Below are 19,697 nucleotides of genomic sequence, written 5' to 3' on the forward strand. Positions count from 1 at the left end.
TTTCTGTTTTTCTGACAAATATGTATTTATATCTCCCTGATATCAAAATGTACATGTAGTCCCTGAGCTAGACAGCCTATCGAAATTTATTGCAATAACTAATTGTATAATATTGACACTTCATTGAGTCAAATGTACTTATTAATGTGTTTACATATTTTGTCTACACAGGGTTTTTTTTTGTTTTGTTTTGTTTTTGTTTTATGTTATCTTAACCATAGTATGAACTTGGAATAAAAGAACGCAGTGAATGACATACATGCGTGTCTCTATGTGTGTCTATCTGCACGTTACATTTGGACACGTGGTACTGGTGCTTCAAGTTCAAGTTATTAATCACATTTAATATATTCAACATTCTATTGATTTCTATACAAATTCCGAAAAAGTTAAACGTGGAATTATTTCATAATTTCAGTGCGTCTGCACATGAAGCATCTCTAAAAACCTTGACCAATCACTCCACAAATACATCGTACAACGTATGACGTCATACAAATGCACCGATTTAATCCATGATAGCTGAATGGCGTCCCCGTTAAAGCTAACATTTTATATATTCAAACATTTCCACCATAATACGGAACCGGATCAAATCGAACTTTACACATACGTTGTATCACGGTTCATCTAGTAGACGTGGTTGTATATGAAAGTTCTGAACCAAAATGGCCGACCTGGTTTCACTTTTGTTTCACCATTGTACCGCTTGGTATCTGTTATGTCAATGATTGTTAATATATAAAAGTTTATTTTGTTCATTTTATTTTCACCTAAAATGTTGTCATGACAATCATATAAATTACATATAACGAGTGTGCGAAATACTTTTCCCTGTTTGAATAATTCTCTCAAAATGGTATCATACGACTCCCTCGTCTTTTTGGTACCACCACCCCCTGGCAGGCTGTAGAATTTCACCTTTAACAGTGATTACATGTTGTACGTACAAGTAAAACGCGAACTTCACAAGTTTAAGAAGGTTTCATGATAAACCATGGTTTCACGGATCAATTCCTTTCATATACAGTACAGAGATACAGAGACAACTGATACGACCAAAATTCAACATGTCGGTGATAGCGCACTTCCATATCCCATATGTGAAAGTCAAAGACAGCAATGCAATTTTGTTTTGTATGTCTCGGTGATTGGAACAAATGCCAAATCACGCTCAATTCTCGCGTGACTTAAGAAATAAAGACTCACATTTTGCTTCTACAATGCACCATACCTAAACACAACAGTGGTGACTAGTCCATGACCAATCTGATTAAAATCTGATGTAGTGTGCGGGCTTTAATTATTTTGGCTATAAACTTATTTTAATTTTATTTTTTATTACTTTTGTTATTAATGCCTTTTAATTTTATTATTTTACTTTGATTTTGATTTTGTGATTTTTTTTTAATTCTGCCCTACCTACATCTGAGCCGATGCCTATGTAACGAGATTTCAACGAGACCCACTATCGACGATTTTAGTCAACGAATCACAGACCTCCTTCTATAGCGCACATGATGACGTCACCGGGCGGAGTCGGGTGGCAAACACTCAAATAAAATGGCGGATTATACCGACGTTAGCGACCGAGAATAACACGGCTTTACGGTAAGTTTATCATTGTCAAATGCAACGAAAGTCATTTTTATGTTAATATTGTGGCTCGAATGGTTCGACTTTAGATCGTTATTTTGCATAGTTATTCTGGGAGTGACGATTTTGTTTCCACCGTTTCGACCGAACACCAGTGTCTTTTTCCAGTCGCCTGCCCTGGAGACGGGTGATGTTTTGTTGAAGATCGGGCCAACATCGTCTACGGTATTGAAGCCGTAGCTGTAAATATTCATCAAATTGTATCAACATTTTGTACATTATACAATAACTCTTTATTAAAGTAATTGAGCTGATTTGGACTGGAATAAAATATTTTTTATTTGGAACACATCGCAATTGATCAGGAAATATTTGTTTGCTCCAATTTTCTGCGTCGATGCCGTGGGCCGGTGACCGTTGTACAATTTAAAATCAGTTTGCATTATTTACTATAGCTGTTTACAGTGTTCTAATCATTACAATTTACTTATTTTTTTGCTTCCATTCTAGATAATTATGCTCAGTGATGTAAAATTGAAGCGATGACTGAAGGAACGAACCTTGGCTGGCGAAGATGTATCTGGAAGTGTACACATTTGTTGGAAGTGAAAAAAATATTCAATGTAATGACAAAAAATGTAAAATGCTGAGGAATTTCTTTTGCAAATAAAAATATACTAGCAATTTTCTATTAATGGTTTATTCAAGCTGGCAAAATATAATGTACAGAAAGATTGCCCGTAGAGTATCGCTACACTGAAAAGTAAGCAACCGACAGCCTGTATAAAAGGGGGGCTGTGATTGGTTGTTACTTACGCGAGATTTGAACGGGACTTACATAGGCGTCGGATCAGATGTAGGTAGGGCGGAATTAAAAAAAATCACAAAATCAAAATCAAAGTAAAATAATAAAATAAATAAAATAAAAGGGCATTAATAACAAAAGTAATAAAAAATAAAATTAAAATAAGTTTATAGCCAAAATAATTAAAGCCCGTACACTACATCAGATTTTAATCAGATTGGTCCATGACATCATAATACACTATGAACGTTACATAAAATGCATGTAGAATTACGTTGCTAAATAGTATTTATTTCATGTTCAATGTTTACGTTGCCCGCTAAAGGTGTATACTAATATTTCCTAATCTCCGTTCCAGCCGAGGCTGCCAACAATACAAACGAATGAATTCCATAGTAATAAAAAGAATAAAATGACAATAAATCATGTGTATATATATTTGTAAAATTACGCAAAAACTGGGTCAATAAATATACTTATTCTGTCATCGCTTGGTTGAATAGCGCCCTCAGTTTGCCAGTTCTGTTCATTGTCGCCAGTTAATAGTAGCAGCGATAATGATAGTTATAGTTCATTTCAGCGTCAGAGATGTCTCTTTTCGTCATAAAATACATGATTTTGTGAAAATCATATACAATTTGCCGAAAGTAATGAAATATGTTGTTTTTTGCTCATGTTTATGACTGCCTGGTTTGAATTAATGCAGTGAATTCAGCAAGTTTTAAAAATAAATAAAAGTTGTATATTTGATGACAATAATATAGAGAAAAAAGGTAGTAGCAAACGTAATTATTCGTTTGATGAATTATAGAAACTGTAAAGCGCATGCGCCCATGTTTTTTGCATTTAATTGAACGATTGTTATTATAAACAACAATATTAGACTCGTTAACAGTTAATATATCTCTAGTGTCTACATTGTCGTTTTCGATTGGACAAGTTTTATTTAGCTGACTTTAATTTAACTGTCGTACTCTTTGACTTCACTTCCAACCAACTGCAAAAACATTTATACTAGTTTAATTTAATACATTACTAATGTAATGACAAATAAAATGCGTATACAGCCAGAGGTACATTACTTGGGGTTTGCAACTCGCATAGTACTGTATGGTGACATCATGTCAAGATCCCATTCAAGTCTCTTCTCGTAGATAGCGAGACTGAGGCTACGACCTTCTGACATGACACATATCAATGTTCAAGGTTTGTAATGAAAAAATAAAACTTTTCTTGTCACTATCATAGTGAAAAATGTAATACATCGAAAATGTACAGAAAATATAGTTCTCGTAATCCGTCATATCGTGGGCAGCTATTTTGATCCACCTGGACATCCCAGTATCCTAGTTACCTCGGGCATGCGCATTCGCATTTTTCTGAGTTGGAACGCTTACGCGAGAGCGAGATTGTGACGGGATCTTGGTATCATGTCACCGTAGTTGCAAACCCCAAGTAATGTACCTCTGATACAGCTTATTAATTGTAGCCAGTTACAATTTGCTGCAATTTGTTTTGTTTACCACTGTACCAAATATGTTTTCCTAAGAGTTAAGCATGCGTTATTACTCCCCGGATTTGTTTTCATGATTTTTTTTCAGTGTACAGTTATTTTTCAATTCTATCATCGCCCGTCCCCCAATGGTTCTAAAGGTCCAGCTTAACTCTGGTGTTTTCTGACACCCGAGAACGTAACGCAAACAAAATTAGAACATCACGTTACGCTCCCGTTACGTACGCAAATCTTAAACCCTCTATTATCTGAACTGATGGAGTTGACTATTGTTATCACAATAGATATATTTTACTGTATATTTCAGAAAGTTATATAGTTTGCATAGAGATATATTTTTGACAGATATTTAGGATAAAATGACAATTAACATACAAAAACTGTAAATGGCAGTCAGACAAGAAAAGTTCCAAAATAAAGCTTATGCAATCATCTCTATTTTACTATAAGGACCAGTGGCTATAATGCAATTCTATTGCTGTGTCTACGGTGTTGGAACTTCAGGTAAAAATTACTTTGTCGCAGTATTATTTATTCACGATATTCAAATGTATATTGTAATATGGTACAGACAATAAACATTTCAACTCATTAGTGGTATCTGTTGGTAGTTTGCTAAGTTTTAGTAATCACGAAATCGTTCAATAGTTATAATAAGATAGTTTTAAAATAAGGTTAAAATAAAATAAAATATCAGAAATAAAAACAACAACAACACGCAGTACAGATTATATTCAAATTGTCTGCCCCTCTCTCACGTTTTAAATCGATAATCCCTAATGAACAACATCGAAATATGGGTTATTGTTTTTGTCGTGACTAAGAAAAGAGACATCAGCAATTAAGGTAAATCTAGAAAATTTCCGCTCAAATTTCTGGCCAAATAATAAATCACATAATAGGTCAACCGGATTAGTTTGTTTTTAATTGCAGCAAATGTCGACTTGATCTGTTTACAAGAAAGATGACACAGACATTTCGTGTTGATGTTCTATTTCAAACGCACTTACATTGGACAATTATACCAGTCCATCGATTGAGAGATGTGTTTATTGGACTGAATCCGATAGGTATAAATACTACCAGAAAATGTAAGTTTTCTCGTCGAGCCTAAAAAATGATAATTCAATATGTCTGGTAAATGAGACAAAGCCAAGCTTGTCCCCGTTTATGTGTACAACATTTCATGATAGAGGGCGCCTCGGTGTCGATAAGCCGGGCGGTACCGGTGCTCCGGCCTACTTGTCTGCTGTACTCGAGTACTTGTCCGCTGAAATCTTGAATTGCCAGTTGGTAAATAAACTTCTCTTATCACAAGTTGTTTGAGACTAATTCGCCTTTGAATCTCATCGGTGAGGATGCTGTAAATTTTACATCATCTCGGAGAAATTTCGAGATGTATTTGAGTCGAACATTTCGTATGGAACAATTACCCAAAGAAGTCATTTTGCAGAACTTTTACTACTTCAATATCACATTTTAAGAGACGTTTATGATGGCATATCATGTTATATAAAATAATTCCAGTAAATGTATACTTGATTAACCAGTCTTTAAGTATTTTCGATGTTTGTTTTATATAGATTGTTTTTTAGTTGCCTTTTGTTTCTCGTAAACTTTTCCTTAACAGGGAAAAATAAAAAAAAACTCATGATCGAAATGTATCAGTCCGTCATTCCAAAAACCAGTTTGTTTTCGCTCAAATTCCACAGAAATTCTAAAGCTCGTTACTTTGGTGTCATATGGAAGGGAAAACAAAATATAGTTTATTTATACAAAATATAGGTTAGTTTATTATTTGAAAATCATTATTGTTCTGTAGATTTTCAAATTTATTGTACATGTGTAATAACCAAATGTGAAGCTGTATGAACATAGCAATGCATAAACATTTAATGATGATGACCACATAAGAATATTCATAGAATGGTGAATGTGTTGTACAGCAAAGAAGTTGTTATATTGTGATAATAATTAAAAGCATTCTAGTAATAATGACCCAAGATGATCAGATAAGGAAATCAATGTCCCCGCCTAAATGGGAAAATTAAACCAGTGCATGTTAAATTACAAGGCTATGTAATGATTGCTCAATACATGTTCATGCAGGCACTGCCTAGTCATTTCTGAAGTAATTTGATTTACTAGTTTTCAGAGAAACCAAGTAACGAATTTCCTGAAAAAAATTATTTTAATAATTTTAATAGTGTATTTTCGTTATATAACGACGCCGTGATTGGCGAGTTTTATTAGATTGATAAACGCCGAGGGCGGCTTTAGGTAAACGTAGTGTTCCAAGTCCCCAACACCGGAGGGCGTACAAAGGTTCCGACAATGGCTGGTATAAAGTGCGCGAATTAAAATTAATTCTACCGTACACGACAATGAAACCATTGTAACAGTATTTTATCGAAACGCCGACGGTGATTCACGAGTTTTATTAGATTGATAAACGCCAAGGTTGGCTTTAGGTAAACGTAGTGTTCCAAGTTCCCAACACCGGAGGGCGTACAAAGGTTCCGTCAATGGTTGGACTTCGCATTTTCGTATAAAATGCGCGAATTGAAATTATTTCTGCCAACGACACCACTGTGAAACACCGATGGTAAAACAAGTGAAAAATCTGTATATGACGGCCGAAACTACACATAGAACGTCGGTACGTTTACTTCCGGGACGTGGCAAGAGCCACATTGTCTTCTGCCACCACCCCCCCGCACCCCCCCCACCCCCCACCCCCGTGGCAATATCCACGGGTGTGGCACGAGACACTCCGTTAAATTAAACAGTTCGATTCCGTCCATTGCATGCGACACCGCGTTTTCGGTACAAATTCGAATTGTAAAATTTTATTATGGGGGCATGTATGTGTGAAACTTCTCAAAAAAATAATTGTAGTTAATCTCAGTGGCGGCGGCACGGGGGGCAGAAATGTTTGGGGGGAGTGTCGCCCCTCAAAAAATCAAGCTGTAACCCTTTGTGTCTAGATTTCACAATTTTTAAGGGGCAGCATGCTATCGGACCCCCTAGTAAGGTCGTGCCTTTGACGCCAGGTCTCGTTGTAATCCATACTGCATATTCACCCAGCACGCAGCTACCACACTGCGTAGTTTTCGATATGGGTCCCACGCGACGTTTACAACGCATTGTATGGTAGCACAAAATTCAAATGCAACAGGTATATTACTGCTACTATCGTAAAATTTTTATAAATACAATTGTTAAAGGGGAACCGCTCAATCCCTTGGATTGCACCAAGTGCTCATGGGTAATTAACTCCGCCTCTGTCCACTGAGTAAATGAATGCTTATCTTTCCCCCTGTACCGCTAATCCCACAAAACAACAACTGATATAAACATCCTAAGAACGGATTACAATTTGCATGTTTAAATATAACATAGCAATTGAATTTCAAACAAATACAGAGCAGTCTTCATGTGCCATGATTAGAAACATCGCGCGCTCGGTAATTTATACATCGTCGGAAAAATATGACGCGGAACTAATTCAAGTTGATGATGGCCAACAAGAAAAGACGGCAGTCCACCGGATACACACGGCCAGAGTGTTGCTAAACGGTCGCGAAGAAAATACGCCGATTCAAGTTTATTTGCCTGTTTCCGTTGCGTCGGTCTATTGACGCCCAGACTAGTAATGCAAGTATACTAGTTTGTATGAACCATAATACGAACTATATACAACAATTTTCTAGATAAATATAGTATTTGTAGAAACTTAAGATGTATGTGAGCTTATTAAAACTCTTAAAAAGACATTATCCCCACTAATTGTTTATCTTAGTGTCAGAAAACAGAAACCAAGCACTGTCAATATAATATGTTGTTGTTTTTTTTGTGTTTTTATTTTCGAGAAAACCTGCCATATCATAATATACAACAAGACCACAATAAAAAAACATTCTGCTATTAAAAACCACTAGAAGTGATGTCGATTTCAAGTGCCTAATAAGACACTACGAAACACTTTCCTTCTAAGGCACCCAAAAATATGGTGAGATATTTTCACGTTGATATATTCTTTCCAAATGAAACAATAAAACAGAAAATAATTATTTAATATATATAGAGAGAAATACGATATGTATACATTCACTAAATCACTAGCTGTCGTTAATTTACACCACTGGTATGTGAAAACATGGTGTATTGTATAAATCACTGTCTGTGGTTAGTTTACACCACTGGAATATGAAAACAATGTATTATATAAAAATCACTACTTATGATTAATTTACATCACTGGTATATGAAAACATAGTGTATTATAGAAATCAATATGTGTGGTTAATTTACACCACTGGTATATGAAAACATAGTGTATTATAGAAATCAATATGTGTGGTTAATTTACACCACTGGTATATGAAAACATGGTGTATTATATAAATCACTGGCTGTGGTTAATTTACACCACTGGAACATGAAAACATAGTGTATTATAGAAATCAATATGTGTGATTAATTTACACCACTGGTATATGAAAACATGGTGTATTATAGAAATCAATATGTGTGATTAATTTACACCACTGGTATATGAAAACATGGTGTATTATATAAATCACTGGCTGTGGTTAATTTACACCACTGGAACATGAAAACATAGTGTATTATAGAAATCAATATGTGTGATTAATTTACACCACTGGTGTATGAAAACATGGTGTATTATAGAAATCAATATGTGTGATTAATTTACACCACTGGTATATGAAAACATGGTGTATTATATAAATCACTGGCTGTGGTTAATTTACACCACTGGAACATGAAAACATTATGTATTATAGAAATCAATATGTGTGATTAATTTACATCACTGGTATATGAAAACATGGTGTATTATATAAATCACTGGCTGTGGTTAATTTACACCACTGGAACATGAAAACATTATGTATTATAGAAATCAATATGTGTGATTAATTTACTTCACTGGTATATGAAAACATGGTGTATTATATAAATCACTGGCTGTGGTTAATTTACATCACTGGAACATGAAAACATAGTGTATTATAGAAATCAATATGTGTGATTAATTTACATCACTGGTATATGAAAACATAGTGTATTATAGAAATCAATATGTGTGATTAATTTACACCACTGGTATATGAAAACATGGTGTATTATATAAATCACTGGCTGTGGTTAATTTACACCACTGGAACATGAAAACATGGTGCATTATATAACTCACTGGCTGTGGTAAATTTACACCACTGGTATATGAAAATATGGTGTATTATATAAATCACTGGCTGTGGTTAATTTACACCACTGGAACATGAAAACATAGTGTATTATAGAAATCAATATGTGTGATTAATTTACACCACTGGAATATGAAAACATGGTGTATTACATAAAAATCACTGTGGTTAATTTACACCACTGGTATATGAAAACATGGTAAATCATAGAAATCAATATGTGTGGTTAATTTACACCACTGGAATATGAAAACATGGTGTATTATAGAAATTAATATGTGTGGTTAATATACATCACTGTAATACAGAATTACTGTCTGTGATTAGTTTACACCACTAGTATATGAAAACATGGTGTATTATAGAAATCACTATCTGTGGTTTATCTTTCATTGTGCAAACACTTTAATGCAGTGAGACCCTCGGTCTGCTACTACCACGTAACCAAATGGCTTATCACCAGTGACACTAATACCTGTAGGATATTGCAATGCATCCTGGTCACTATCAATACGAGATACAAACACACCATGTGAATCATACTTCATGACTCTGTTATTATGATCACAAACATACATATTGCCATCGTTATCACAAGCAACATCCCACAGACCATTGAACTGATTATTAGCACTCCCCTGACTGCCAAAACTGAATAAGAACACACCATCAGAATTACACACCTGGATACGATGGTTGTTGTATTCAGCCACAATGACATTGCCCTTGTTATCAATGGTCATTCCCCATGGATGGTAAAATTGACATTGCCCATTACCTTGAGAACCAAATGACTTGACATATTCCCCATCTTGTGTATAGATTCTAATACAATGTGCACTGCAATCACTAACATACACTCTGTCATTCACAGGACTGATAGCAATACCCATAGGGGATGTCAATTCCTGATTCCCAAAGCATCTAATTACCTTACTGTTTTTATCAAAAACAACAACCTGTTTGTTTCTATTATCTGTTATAAAGTAGTAACCTTCCTTTGATATAGCTACATGGCGTGGGTCAAACCTGGAAGTAAAATTAGTGAACTGAAGAACACGTTGGTGTGTCCCATACAAAGAAAACAACTGAACTCCTTGATGACATACAGCTGTCACACCATTCCCATCTACACAAACTCCCCATACGTTGCTAAACTGACCCATGCCTAAACCTGTTATGCCATATTTCCATATTACCCCCTTATTAGGAATTATGGTAATCTGAGCCAGTGATCCCCCAATAGGTTTGTCCCACACTGAGACTGACAATTCATGTTTTCCTTCTACACTACAATGACATTTTAGAGATATTGTCCTGTCTTGGTTTTCTACAACTTTCACTTCCTGTACTTTCTCACTTGGTGAGCTCAGCTCAGCTCGGATCTCTTTTACGGCCAGTGGTCTGGACTGGTTACCACTGGTTGTCATAGAAACATTTATTTCTTCATTAATTCTAGCATACTTCGGCACATTTGTGATCTTAAAGTTGCATATGTGATAGAGTACGACTCCAAGGCTTTTGGTTTCATGGAAATCAGATCGCTGGAACTCAACATATTCCTCCTCTACTGGGTGTTGTTTGGTGTTAACTTCTATCAGTTGTCGTATCTGTGACGTCATACCCTTCTTTGCTGACATCATTTGTGCATCATTCCCATAATGCATTAGTTTTTTCCCAAAGTCACGTGCATGTTTCATATCATTCTCAGCTATTTCAAGTTCTTTAATTTGTGCTTGGAAATTTTGTTTCCGGGATTCGTATTCACGCTTCATCTCCACCATCAGGTGATTTCCATTTTCACGGATCTTGGCTGTGATTTCTTTAATTGTTTTTTCTATGTGTTCATTCAGTTTCTTCTCTTCATTTTGAAATTGTCTCTTCAGAGATTCTGACGTTTTTTTCACTTCCTCTTTACTCACGTTTGCCTGCAGTTCTTTTTCTTGTAGTGTGTCCACCATCTGTACGAGGTACTTTTTATATTCTGATGCCGCGTCATTCAGGTATCGGTAGTTATGCTCAGTCAGTTTATGGTCCAGAGCAGTGCACTCTAAACATATGGGGATATCACATGTATCACAGTAAAACTTTACTTGGTTGTCAGGGTGACTGCTACAATAAACTGGGGGCTGCACTTTAGCAGGGTCAGTGGCTCGTGTATTGTTGTACGTTTCAAGTGACATCAGACGATGGTTCTTTAAACAAGAAAGTTGTTTATGTCCCTGCGTGCAATCGACACATAGTCCAACTGCACAATCCAGACACCAAGTCTGGGGTGCTGCTTTCAGGCAACTGCCACATTTGACTTCCTTTTGTAGAATCTCCACCTCGTTCCTTTTCAATCAACCCAGCGAGTTCATTAAGAAACAAGTTTTTTGGAATACTTGCCAGTCCGTCGGGTAGGTCGTGACCCCTTCTACATGTGGGGCATAGGACGGTCTTCCCACCGGCTTTCTCAGTCAGCTTACCGATGCACTGCTCACAGAAGCTATGTAAACACGGCAGAATTCTCGCATTTCTGTATCGCTCTGAACATATAGCACAGATCAGGGAATTTTTGTTGAGTTCATCCAGTAGGTTTGGCTCAGCAGTCGCCATATTGTCGTAGCTGTAATCGATTTGACTGAACTATTTGACTATTCAATAATATATTGATCGGGTATGAGGCCCCTTAAGACCAAACAAATTGTCATTACATAGTTTTCCGTGTTTAGTATGGCTACCTGCTTTACTACAGCCTTAGAAGGTAGAAGGGCCTTCCATTCTCCAACCGGTGGTTGAACCTCATAAAACAGAAGGATTGAATCTCACACACTTCTGTCTAGTCCTGAGTCATGATATAATTTTGGATGTGCTATCATATTTGAAGATAGTTTTGGATTGATACGACATATGGGTTATTTTCAGCAGACACCAATATTTACTGTTATTAATGTTGTTATTAAGGTGTTCGCTTGTATATTTGACCTATGAATAGCGGAGAAATATTTACCACAATTCTTTTGTTTCGAAAGTGAAGTTTCACATAATTATTGAGTGATTTAATTATTAATTTTGCGTACTTTAACTTTTTACGAAATCTGACAACTGATAAAATGCAAAAAATGCCCATTTCTCATGGGAATTCATGTAAAACCATTATTCCATAAAAAAAATAGTATTCAACACAAAATCTTAGTCTCTAACAAAATTCTAGATTACAATTGTAGTCATTTTCTGGGGAAAAAACATATGCTGATTTTTTCGAGATTTTTACATATGGAGACATTTTAAATGGCTCATAGATTATCATTTATCAAACCGTGTTTTGCGCTAAAAGTAGTTACCATTAGTATTTGTATTATGTGAACAACAGCATATAAAAAGCATATTGTAAAAATCATGGAAAACTGGTCAGCCGTTTTAATGATAGCCAACATAAACTATTGGGTCTCAATATCGAGTTTTGTGTACCCTGGACTGGGTACGTGAATTTATAATGTACTCGTCACTCAGAGGGTATCAAGTATGTGATAAATATCAGTGGCCTTATAAGTGGTCTTATTTCCCGGTGTTTGTAAACGAGTACGCGGAAATTCGATGAAATTCGGAGAATGAGTTTTGTGTTCGATGTTTAACTTTGCATGACTTTGAGATCACGTTAATTGCTAATGCATGGATATACGTCATGCACAGGAATAAGTCCAGTCGAAGAACTGGGTTAAACTGGTTGACATCGGGAAGGGTCACAGAGAGGTCACGACGACTCAGACTTAAATACGTCATATCACAGTCCCGAGGGACTGTGGTCACGGTGTAGACAATGTTGCTATTTTTAAAGTAGAATGCTGCTCAATAGTCAAAATCAATTCATGTTCTTTATTCTTAATATGTGAATAATGAATGAATAAGGATGAATAAAATTAAATAAAAATATGGGTTGAATATAGAATGTTCCGTCCGCAATTTTACTATTGTTTCCTTCAATTGAATTTAGTGTTTATAATTTTTTTTTTATTTGAATAAAATATATCGAATCTTAATCAAATAACATTTAGGTAACGAACGTAACATTATTTATAAATAATAAAGTGCGCATAAAGATATTAAATAAAATATTACGAATCTGTTTATTTATAAACACAGCCAGCACGTTTTATTTCTGTATGATTGATTTATGATATTTATCCATTAATAATGAAAAAACAGCGCATTTTTCGCACATAATGAGTTTCAACCCTTAAAAAAGCTATATAAATAATTGCACAAGCCGCATTCCATAATAGTTGATCATATTACATTGAAATTCGTTGTCACATCGTCTTATTCAACACTTGGTATGACTTTGTATTTATTAAGTGACACATTCTCGTCGCTGCTCGTCTGGAAAATAAATATGTTACTTATTCACAGTGACATCATAATATTTATTCCATGAAAGACAGAATGTTTGAGTGATAACAATTTCAAACTACAAGATTATATTTCACGGTCTATATTACGTTTATTTATACATCGGTCATGTGATTGACAGCGCGAGTAGCCAATCAGCAACTGTGTTGCAGCCGGTGGTTTCTCGCATTAATGAAAGACAAGTCATAGTGTTACTGGTAATATCATAAAATACGTGATTTTATGACAATCGTGTACAATTTGACAAAATTTGGCTAGCTCGAGTTTATCAGTGATTTTAGTAAATTAAAAAGTTTAAAAAGAAATAAAAGTTTTTAACTTAATAGCCCGTCCGCAGAGATGAAAGAATAATAGCAATAATAACTGTATCCGTGTGACGAAATATAGAAAAACTGTATGCGCATGCGTACAGGTAATTCAATTAAACCCCCAATCTGAATAGAATCTGTGTTATATTCAAGTTGTAGGCGTTAATTGTATTTAAATTTTATTTTGTTTTATGCTTTTTAGCATTTTATAATATATTATTTTTTTACATACAACTTCGGAAGTTATTTTGTATTATTTTAACTAACGCTTTTTAAAAATGTCAGCAAATGAATAATATATTAAAATAAAGTATATAAAAAATAAAGCGCTGCAGTCATTGCACAGCGCGTGTCCGAATTTAATGTAAACAGTGAATCTACACGCGTTGTTTACATCGTCGTTATGGTTATGATGTCCCCGGTGTCAGGTGTAATCTTGAGTCAGAGTTAGTCCGTCGGCGAGGGCGCAAGAACTATCACTGATCATGTCAGGCACATCGTCTGGCTCGATAGGTCCAGGAATGTCGAATATTTGGAACCAGGACTGCATTCTTTAAAACAAAATGGCCACTGGTCGACCATTTTGAACCCGAGACGTTTTTCGAGATCCACGTCTTTGAATGTTTTGTAATTTCAATATGTAGTGAACTTGTAGTGCACTAATTGCGTCTTCCGATGTAAAATCTAATAATATCCCAGGGTAATAGGCCAATAATTTAAGCTTAAAATCTAAGGATAATGAATATAAACGAGTAATATCTCGCGAACCCCCAATCGTTAATTACATCTAAGTAAATAACGAATACAGTGAATACAGTGAAATTTCATACCTACTTCTTCACTCACTCGGATCGTGACTTTGTTTCTATTTTTCAAGTTCTGAACATTCTGATCGCCGCTCTTCTGGAAAATATCCAGATAATGAGGTTTTCATCTTGTCACTTAGTCATGACGTCATCATCATATTTGACTAACAAGGGTTGTCTACTAAATTGGTGTTGACTAAATTATAACACTTTTAGAAACTTGCAATGTTTTATTTTATAGTCTATATTACATGATTTATTCCACAGTCTATATTACATGTTTTATTTCACATTTCAATAATGTAAATACTCACACACGTCACGTCATCAACTTGAAAGCATTAGAGTAAATATGTGCTGACACGTTTCCAGCTTGCAATCCCAGAGCCTTGAACTTTGACGACAAATGTACGGGACAGTTATGGCAACAATTTAGTGATATCCTGACAATCAAAATCCGAATGTCAAGGTCAATCAATATGCTTACGTTGTCGTTTTATACTCTTTTCTGGTTTCGGGTTGGAGCTTGAATAGCACAACATACTATTAAGGGGAATTTGGAATGTGTTTGTACGGCAATAATTTAATAACATTCGTCAACAGAACCCACTATGGAAGTATATGTTTTACAATAAATCCACCCTTTTGAGTAGATTCAACAATAGTGCCCCAAACCACAAGCTTTTTCGTTGACCCCTGACTAAAAGACATGTAGGAAATACGGCATTGAGTGAAACGTTGTCAAGTTTCATTTAGCTGCGAAATAACCATTTTGAATATTCGGTATTCTCCAAAACTCGAGTCCTAGGTATCGACAAATATAATTTCCACCCCCTAGGTGTCTATATATTCGTCTAACGTGTTCTACCAACTTGATCATAGCCTGACAAAATCATGTGAGCTGCGCCCTCCGCAGTGCTCCAAACCCAACATGCCGTTCGGTCGGTGAGGGCACCATTCACGCCTACATGTCAGGCTAACTTGATCACATCTCAGATCAATTCAATTTTTATTTATCCAGTTGACAGTGTTAGGTATTTCACCGATCCAACCTAGGCTTCCACCAGTAAGACTGGACGAATTACATAAAATGCCCTAAAGATAAAATCTCAACAATACATATATTTTTGTAAAGTTTCATAAATAAAGAGTCAATAAATATACATAGGATTAATGAGCTCGTTCTTTCAATTGAATAGCGCCCTCAATCTACCAGTGTGGCTTATAGCAATGCAACAGCGCCATCATCAGCTATTGTTAGTTGCGACACTCGTACTTTAGAGTCTAAGTCAGAATTAATGTTCAATCATGTATAATTTGATGGAAATGTTTTAAATGTGTTTTTTTTCTCAATAATTCAACTAAAACGTTTTAAAAATAAATAAAATTTGTTAATGTGATGATTTTTAACCCACAATTATTCACAGTTATAGGTATATAAAGTCTCATTTTAATAATGTCCTCGTAACATACTAAGAAGCTCTTCCTCCTTCGCTTGGTCGTCATGGTTTCGCCGCATTGAACGTAGCTCTTCCTCCCTCACTCGGTCGTTATGGACTCGTTGAATTAAAAGAAGTTCTTCTTCCTTTGCACGGTCGCCATAATCGTTTCGATCACGATGCTTGCTGTGTTTTAAAGCGCCCTCGGTGTCGACTTTTGACCTCTCGCGGAAACTTGTTTTTTGTTGCTCCATGTACGCGGATTTGCAGCACTTGTGAAACTCATTCTCGAGTCTCAAGCTGAACCCACCCACGCACTTCCAGAACTGTCTCATCAACGAGTATCCCTGCTTGAGAGGCTGGTCGTTTTCTTCGTGGAAGCGCATCTTCGCGTTGTGAGGACGATTTCTATTTCTGTAAGTGCGAATACAACATACGAAAGTGAAAATGACGGTCTTTTTTTTTTAGAAACGGAGACCACAATAGCCCATATTTCTGAAATGGAATGTACACATGATAAAAATGCCAACACGGTTTTCAAATCCGTACACTGTTGACTATTAAACTAGATAATTGCTAGTAATTACAAACAAACTGATTTTCACATTCAAGACGATCATTGTTACGCCAACATGTTGCGCGTACTGATTACTAATACACGGACCCCGAACCGCTTTGGAGCCTAGATTTAAAGCGAAGGAGTCGATCGTCACCTGCGCAGGCGTCAGATGGCCATAGCGTGTCATTGTGTACAAACAAGCGTCTACCCATGAGCCCTTGCGTATTTAGCGTGTGTTGGTATCGTCGCTTGGAACTCAATTCCCGCGCGTGCGCAGGTGACGACACTCCCGCTTTAAAACACTACAGTCGTCGCATCGCGTCGTGTTCGGTATGGGACACATTGTGACGTATGCAACACGTGTAAAATACACTGTTTGTTTGTTTGTTTGTTTACGCTCTGTGCGACGTCCTTTAAAGGGTGGAGGTCGTCACGCTTACACGATATTCGAAGACCTGCTGCTTGCGCGACGACCACCGTCCATTTAGAAATGGAGCAACTACACATAAACGGCAAATGTTTGTGATACTAGGTTTATTTCACATACCTGATAAACATGCGGGGCTTGTAGTATTCAGGGTTACAATGGAATCCACCGACGCCAGCGAGACGACCCAGTTCGCAACAAGTCGTCCCGCGTGGTACATTGCTCTGCTCAGGAACCGGTGTGGTCGCCGTGATAAACGCGTCGACGTCTGTCTGAGCACTCCCGTCTTCGTCGTCCCCGTCAGTTGGGTCGCTCTCAATCATTGCAAGATAGTCTGTAACAGGGGAGAAATAGAAAGTATTAAAACACTACTGAAATACGCAATTATGAAACGCGCATCGCGCGAAATGAATGATGGGGAAAGCGCTGGGCCGAAGAACACCGATTAATGCCGAACGCATGAATATCATTTTAAAAGCATTTTTAGGTTTAGGTTAGGAGGATTGTGTTGTACCATTTTTGCCCTTAGGACTACTGACATCCGAACTCTTTAAAATATGAAATTATGAAATTATTCATTTTTTACAAACATTTCTTTCAAAAATTAAATGAACATCGGTCTCTTGTTTTCAAGCTTCGTGCCAGTAATGAAGCACAGTCATGTTTGTGGCCATGGGGAATCTCAGTGTGATTATACATATATCGATCGACCGTTAACATTTACAACTTTGTATTAGCACAATTGTTCAAACAACTACAGAAAGCGAATAATATAACATTGGAGGGGGTAGTTGCGAACAACAACGACGACAACGTGATGGACAGATGATGATGATGTTTAACCGCGGCCATCGGTCAGCTGTGGTATGTCTCACTCGCTTCGTTCACATTTTTCTCGCCGCTGCAGGGAAAGGAGCAGCAATGGTATTTTGTCTCAGCTGCCAGTCATTCCGCTGTTGGTTAGCAAGTGACACGACTTAACTCATTAAAATATTTAACTACACGTGTTAAATTGTAGCGTGAAATGTCGACCCCCCCAGTGTTGATATATGCCATCAGATTACCTGACATGTGCCATACTATCTTGCCGTTCGTTGTGTACATTGGGATGGCAATACGAAACCCACTAGTGTCACAGAATACGTAAACTACGTCGAATACTTACATAGTAGGCATTTCTCTCAGTGTCAAATTCAAACTGTGGGTTTTACAAGCATCCCTTCAGTACTCATCGCCATTGGTTGTATGAATTTTTTAAACACGAACAAGAAAAAAAAGCTACTAGTACACTGATTGTTGTACTGTTACATTATTTTCTGGTTCAATTTCCTTTCCTTGTTTGCATGTAATCCACCTATAAATGAACGGGCGACGAGCAGGCCAATTCACAACTTACTGTAGTGAGTACTGTTTGTGTCGCCGACAACAACAACAACAACAACAACAACAACAACAACAACAACAACAGCAACAACAACAAATTTTGCAAAATGCATCTTGCACATGCGTAGCTCTCCATAAAAGCACTGTGAATCGTTGGGAAGTGAAAACTAAAGTGTATGTAATGCGTATTTTTCCATAAAAAGCGTCATCACCGACATTTGCAATAAATATTCAATCGTCAAAAAATGATCGGAAATTGAGCTTAAAGTTTCTGAAACCGCGATGAAGACAACAGCTCGCCGCCATCATTACCTAGCATTATATTTAGATTGAAACTTATTTTGAGGAGTATGCATATTACGTATCTATCCGACGAAGAAAAATGCAAAAAACAATTCGGAAATCAGGCAGGAACAAAAACTTCGTTGTTGTAAGTGTGTTGTGAGCCAGCGGAAATCCATTATCAGAGGACGATATCCGAGTCTAAGTGCCTGATCGTTTCGATGTTTTCTAAAAAACGGTGCCGAGGACGAGTGTTTACTGGAGCCGTCTACTATATTTTGCCACTCTCCCGTTGTAAGCGTATAGTTCGATTACCATGTTATAAGTTGATTACGCCGATACATTCAATAAAGTCACACGTGTGAGGTGTGCATTTCTCAGGTGTCAGGGTACAGGGGAGCGTGTACTCGTACGATCAACGACGTTTTAATATATTTTTTTTATATAATTTAACAGACCTACCTTCAAAATCCGACATTATTGCCGCATGGACGGACATTACCGAGAGAAGAAGTAACAGAAGAACGTTTAAACATCTCATCTTGCTTTGCCAATGATTTGTCGTTGAATATAAATAAAAGTATGTATTGTTCTTCTTGCAGTAACAGCGTGTATACTTTGAAATGCGTCGAGAAACGCGTGAATACCGTTCACTTCAACAATTTGCCAACTTTCTGATTCTCGTACAGGCTTGCACTGAAGTTTGTTATTACACTCAAACACGGTTATACGCTCTTGACCGTTGTTACCTAAGTTCAACTACTAGTATTATACCCGGTATGTGGAATCAGACTGTCTTTGAAATATGGCAATGATGTTGTTTGTAGATCAAAACTATACATTGTGGACCTGTTTCAGACTACTCACCTCTTCGATACTAAAAATACCGGTTCGACAACATATATGTGTGATAGTGGTGCTGAATGGACGTACCATGAAGGTAAAAAACA

The 19,697-nt window shown here is 36.5% G+C and overlaps 1 protein-coding gene and 1 long non-coding RNA gene across 2 annotated transcripts; one reads left to right on the forward strand and one right to left on the reverse strand.

The window, feature by feature from the left end:
- The first annotated feature begins 1,339 nt into the window (after positions 1-1,339).
- On the forward strand, positions 1,340-2,280 carry LOC146739354 (uncharacterized). The gene is made up of 2 exons (XR_014930157.1): positions 1,340-1,611; positions 2,107-2,280. It is a non-coding gene; the product is annotated as an uncharacterized LOC146739354 (long non-coding RNA).
- Positions 2,281-14,885: 12,605 nt separating this feature from the next.
- LOC146739355 (uncharacterized) lies at positions 14,886-19,476 on the reverse strand. Its single transcript, XM_085502255.1, has 3 exons — positions 19,210-19,476; positions 17,203-17,416; positions 14,886-16,510 (listed from the first exon to the last, which is right to left on the reverse strand). Exons 1-3 carry the CDS (start codon positions 19,286-19,288, stop codon positions 16,108-16,110), a joined length of 696 nt encoding a protein of 231 aa, XP_085358381.1. The 5' UTR covers positions 19,289-19,476; the 3' UTR covers positions 14,886-16,107.
- Between the last annotated feature and the right edge of the window lie 221 nt (positions 19,477-19,697).

This window comes from Saccoglossus kowalevskii, chromosome 8 (genome assembly GCF_978046115.1).
Source record: "Saccoglossus kowalevskii chromosome 8, keSacKowa6.1, whole genome shotgun sequence".
Classification (NCBI taxonomy): Eukaryota; Metazoa; Hemichordata; class Enteropneusta; family Harrimaniidae; genus Saccoglossus; species Saccoglossus kowalevskii.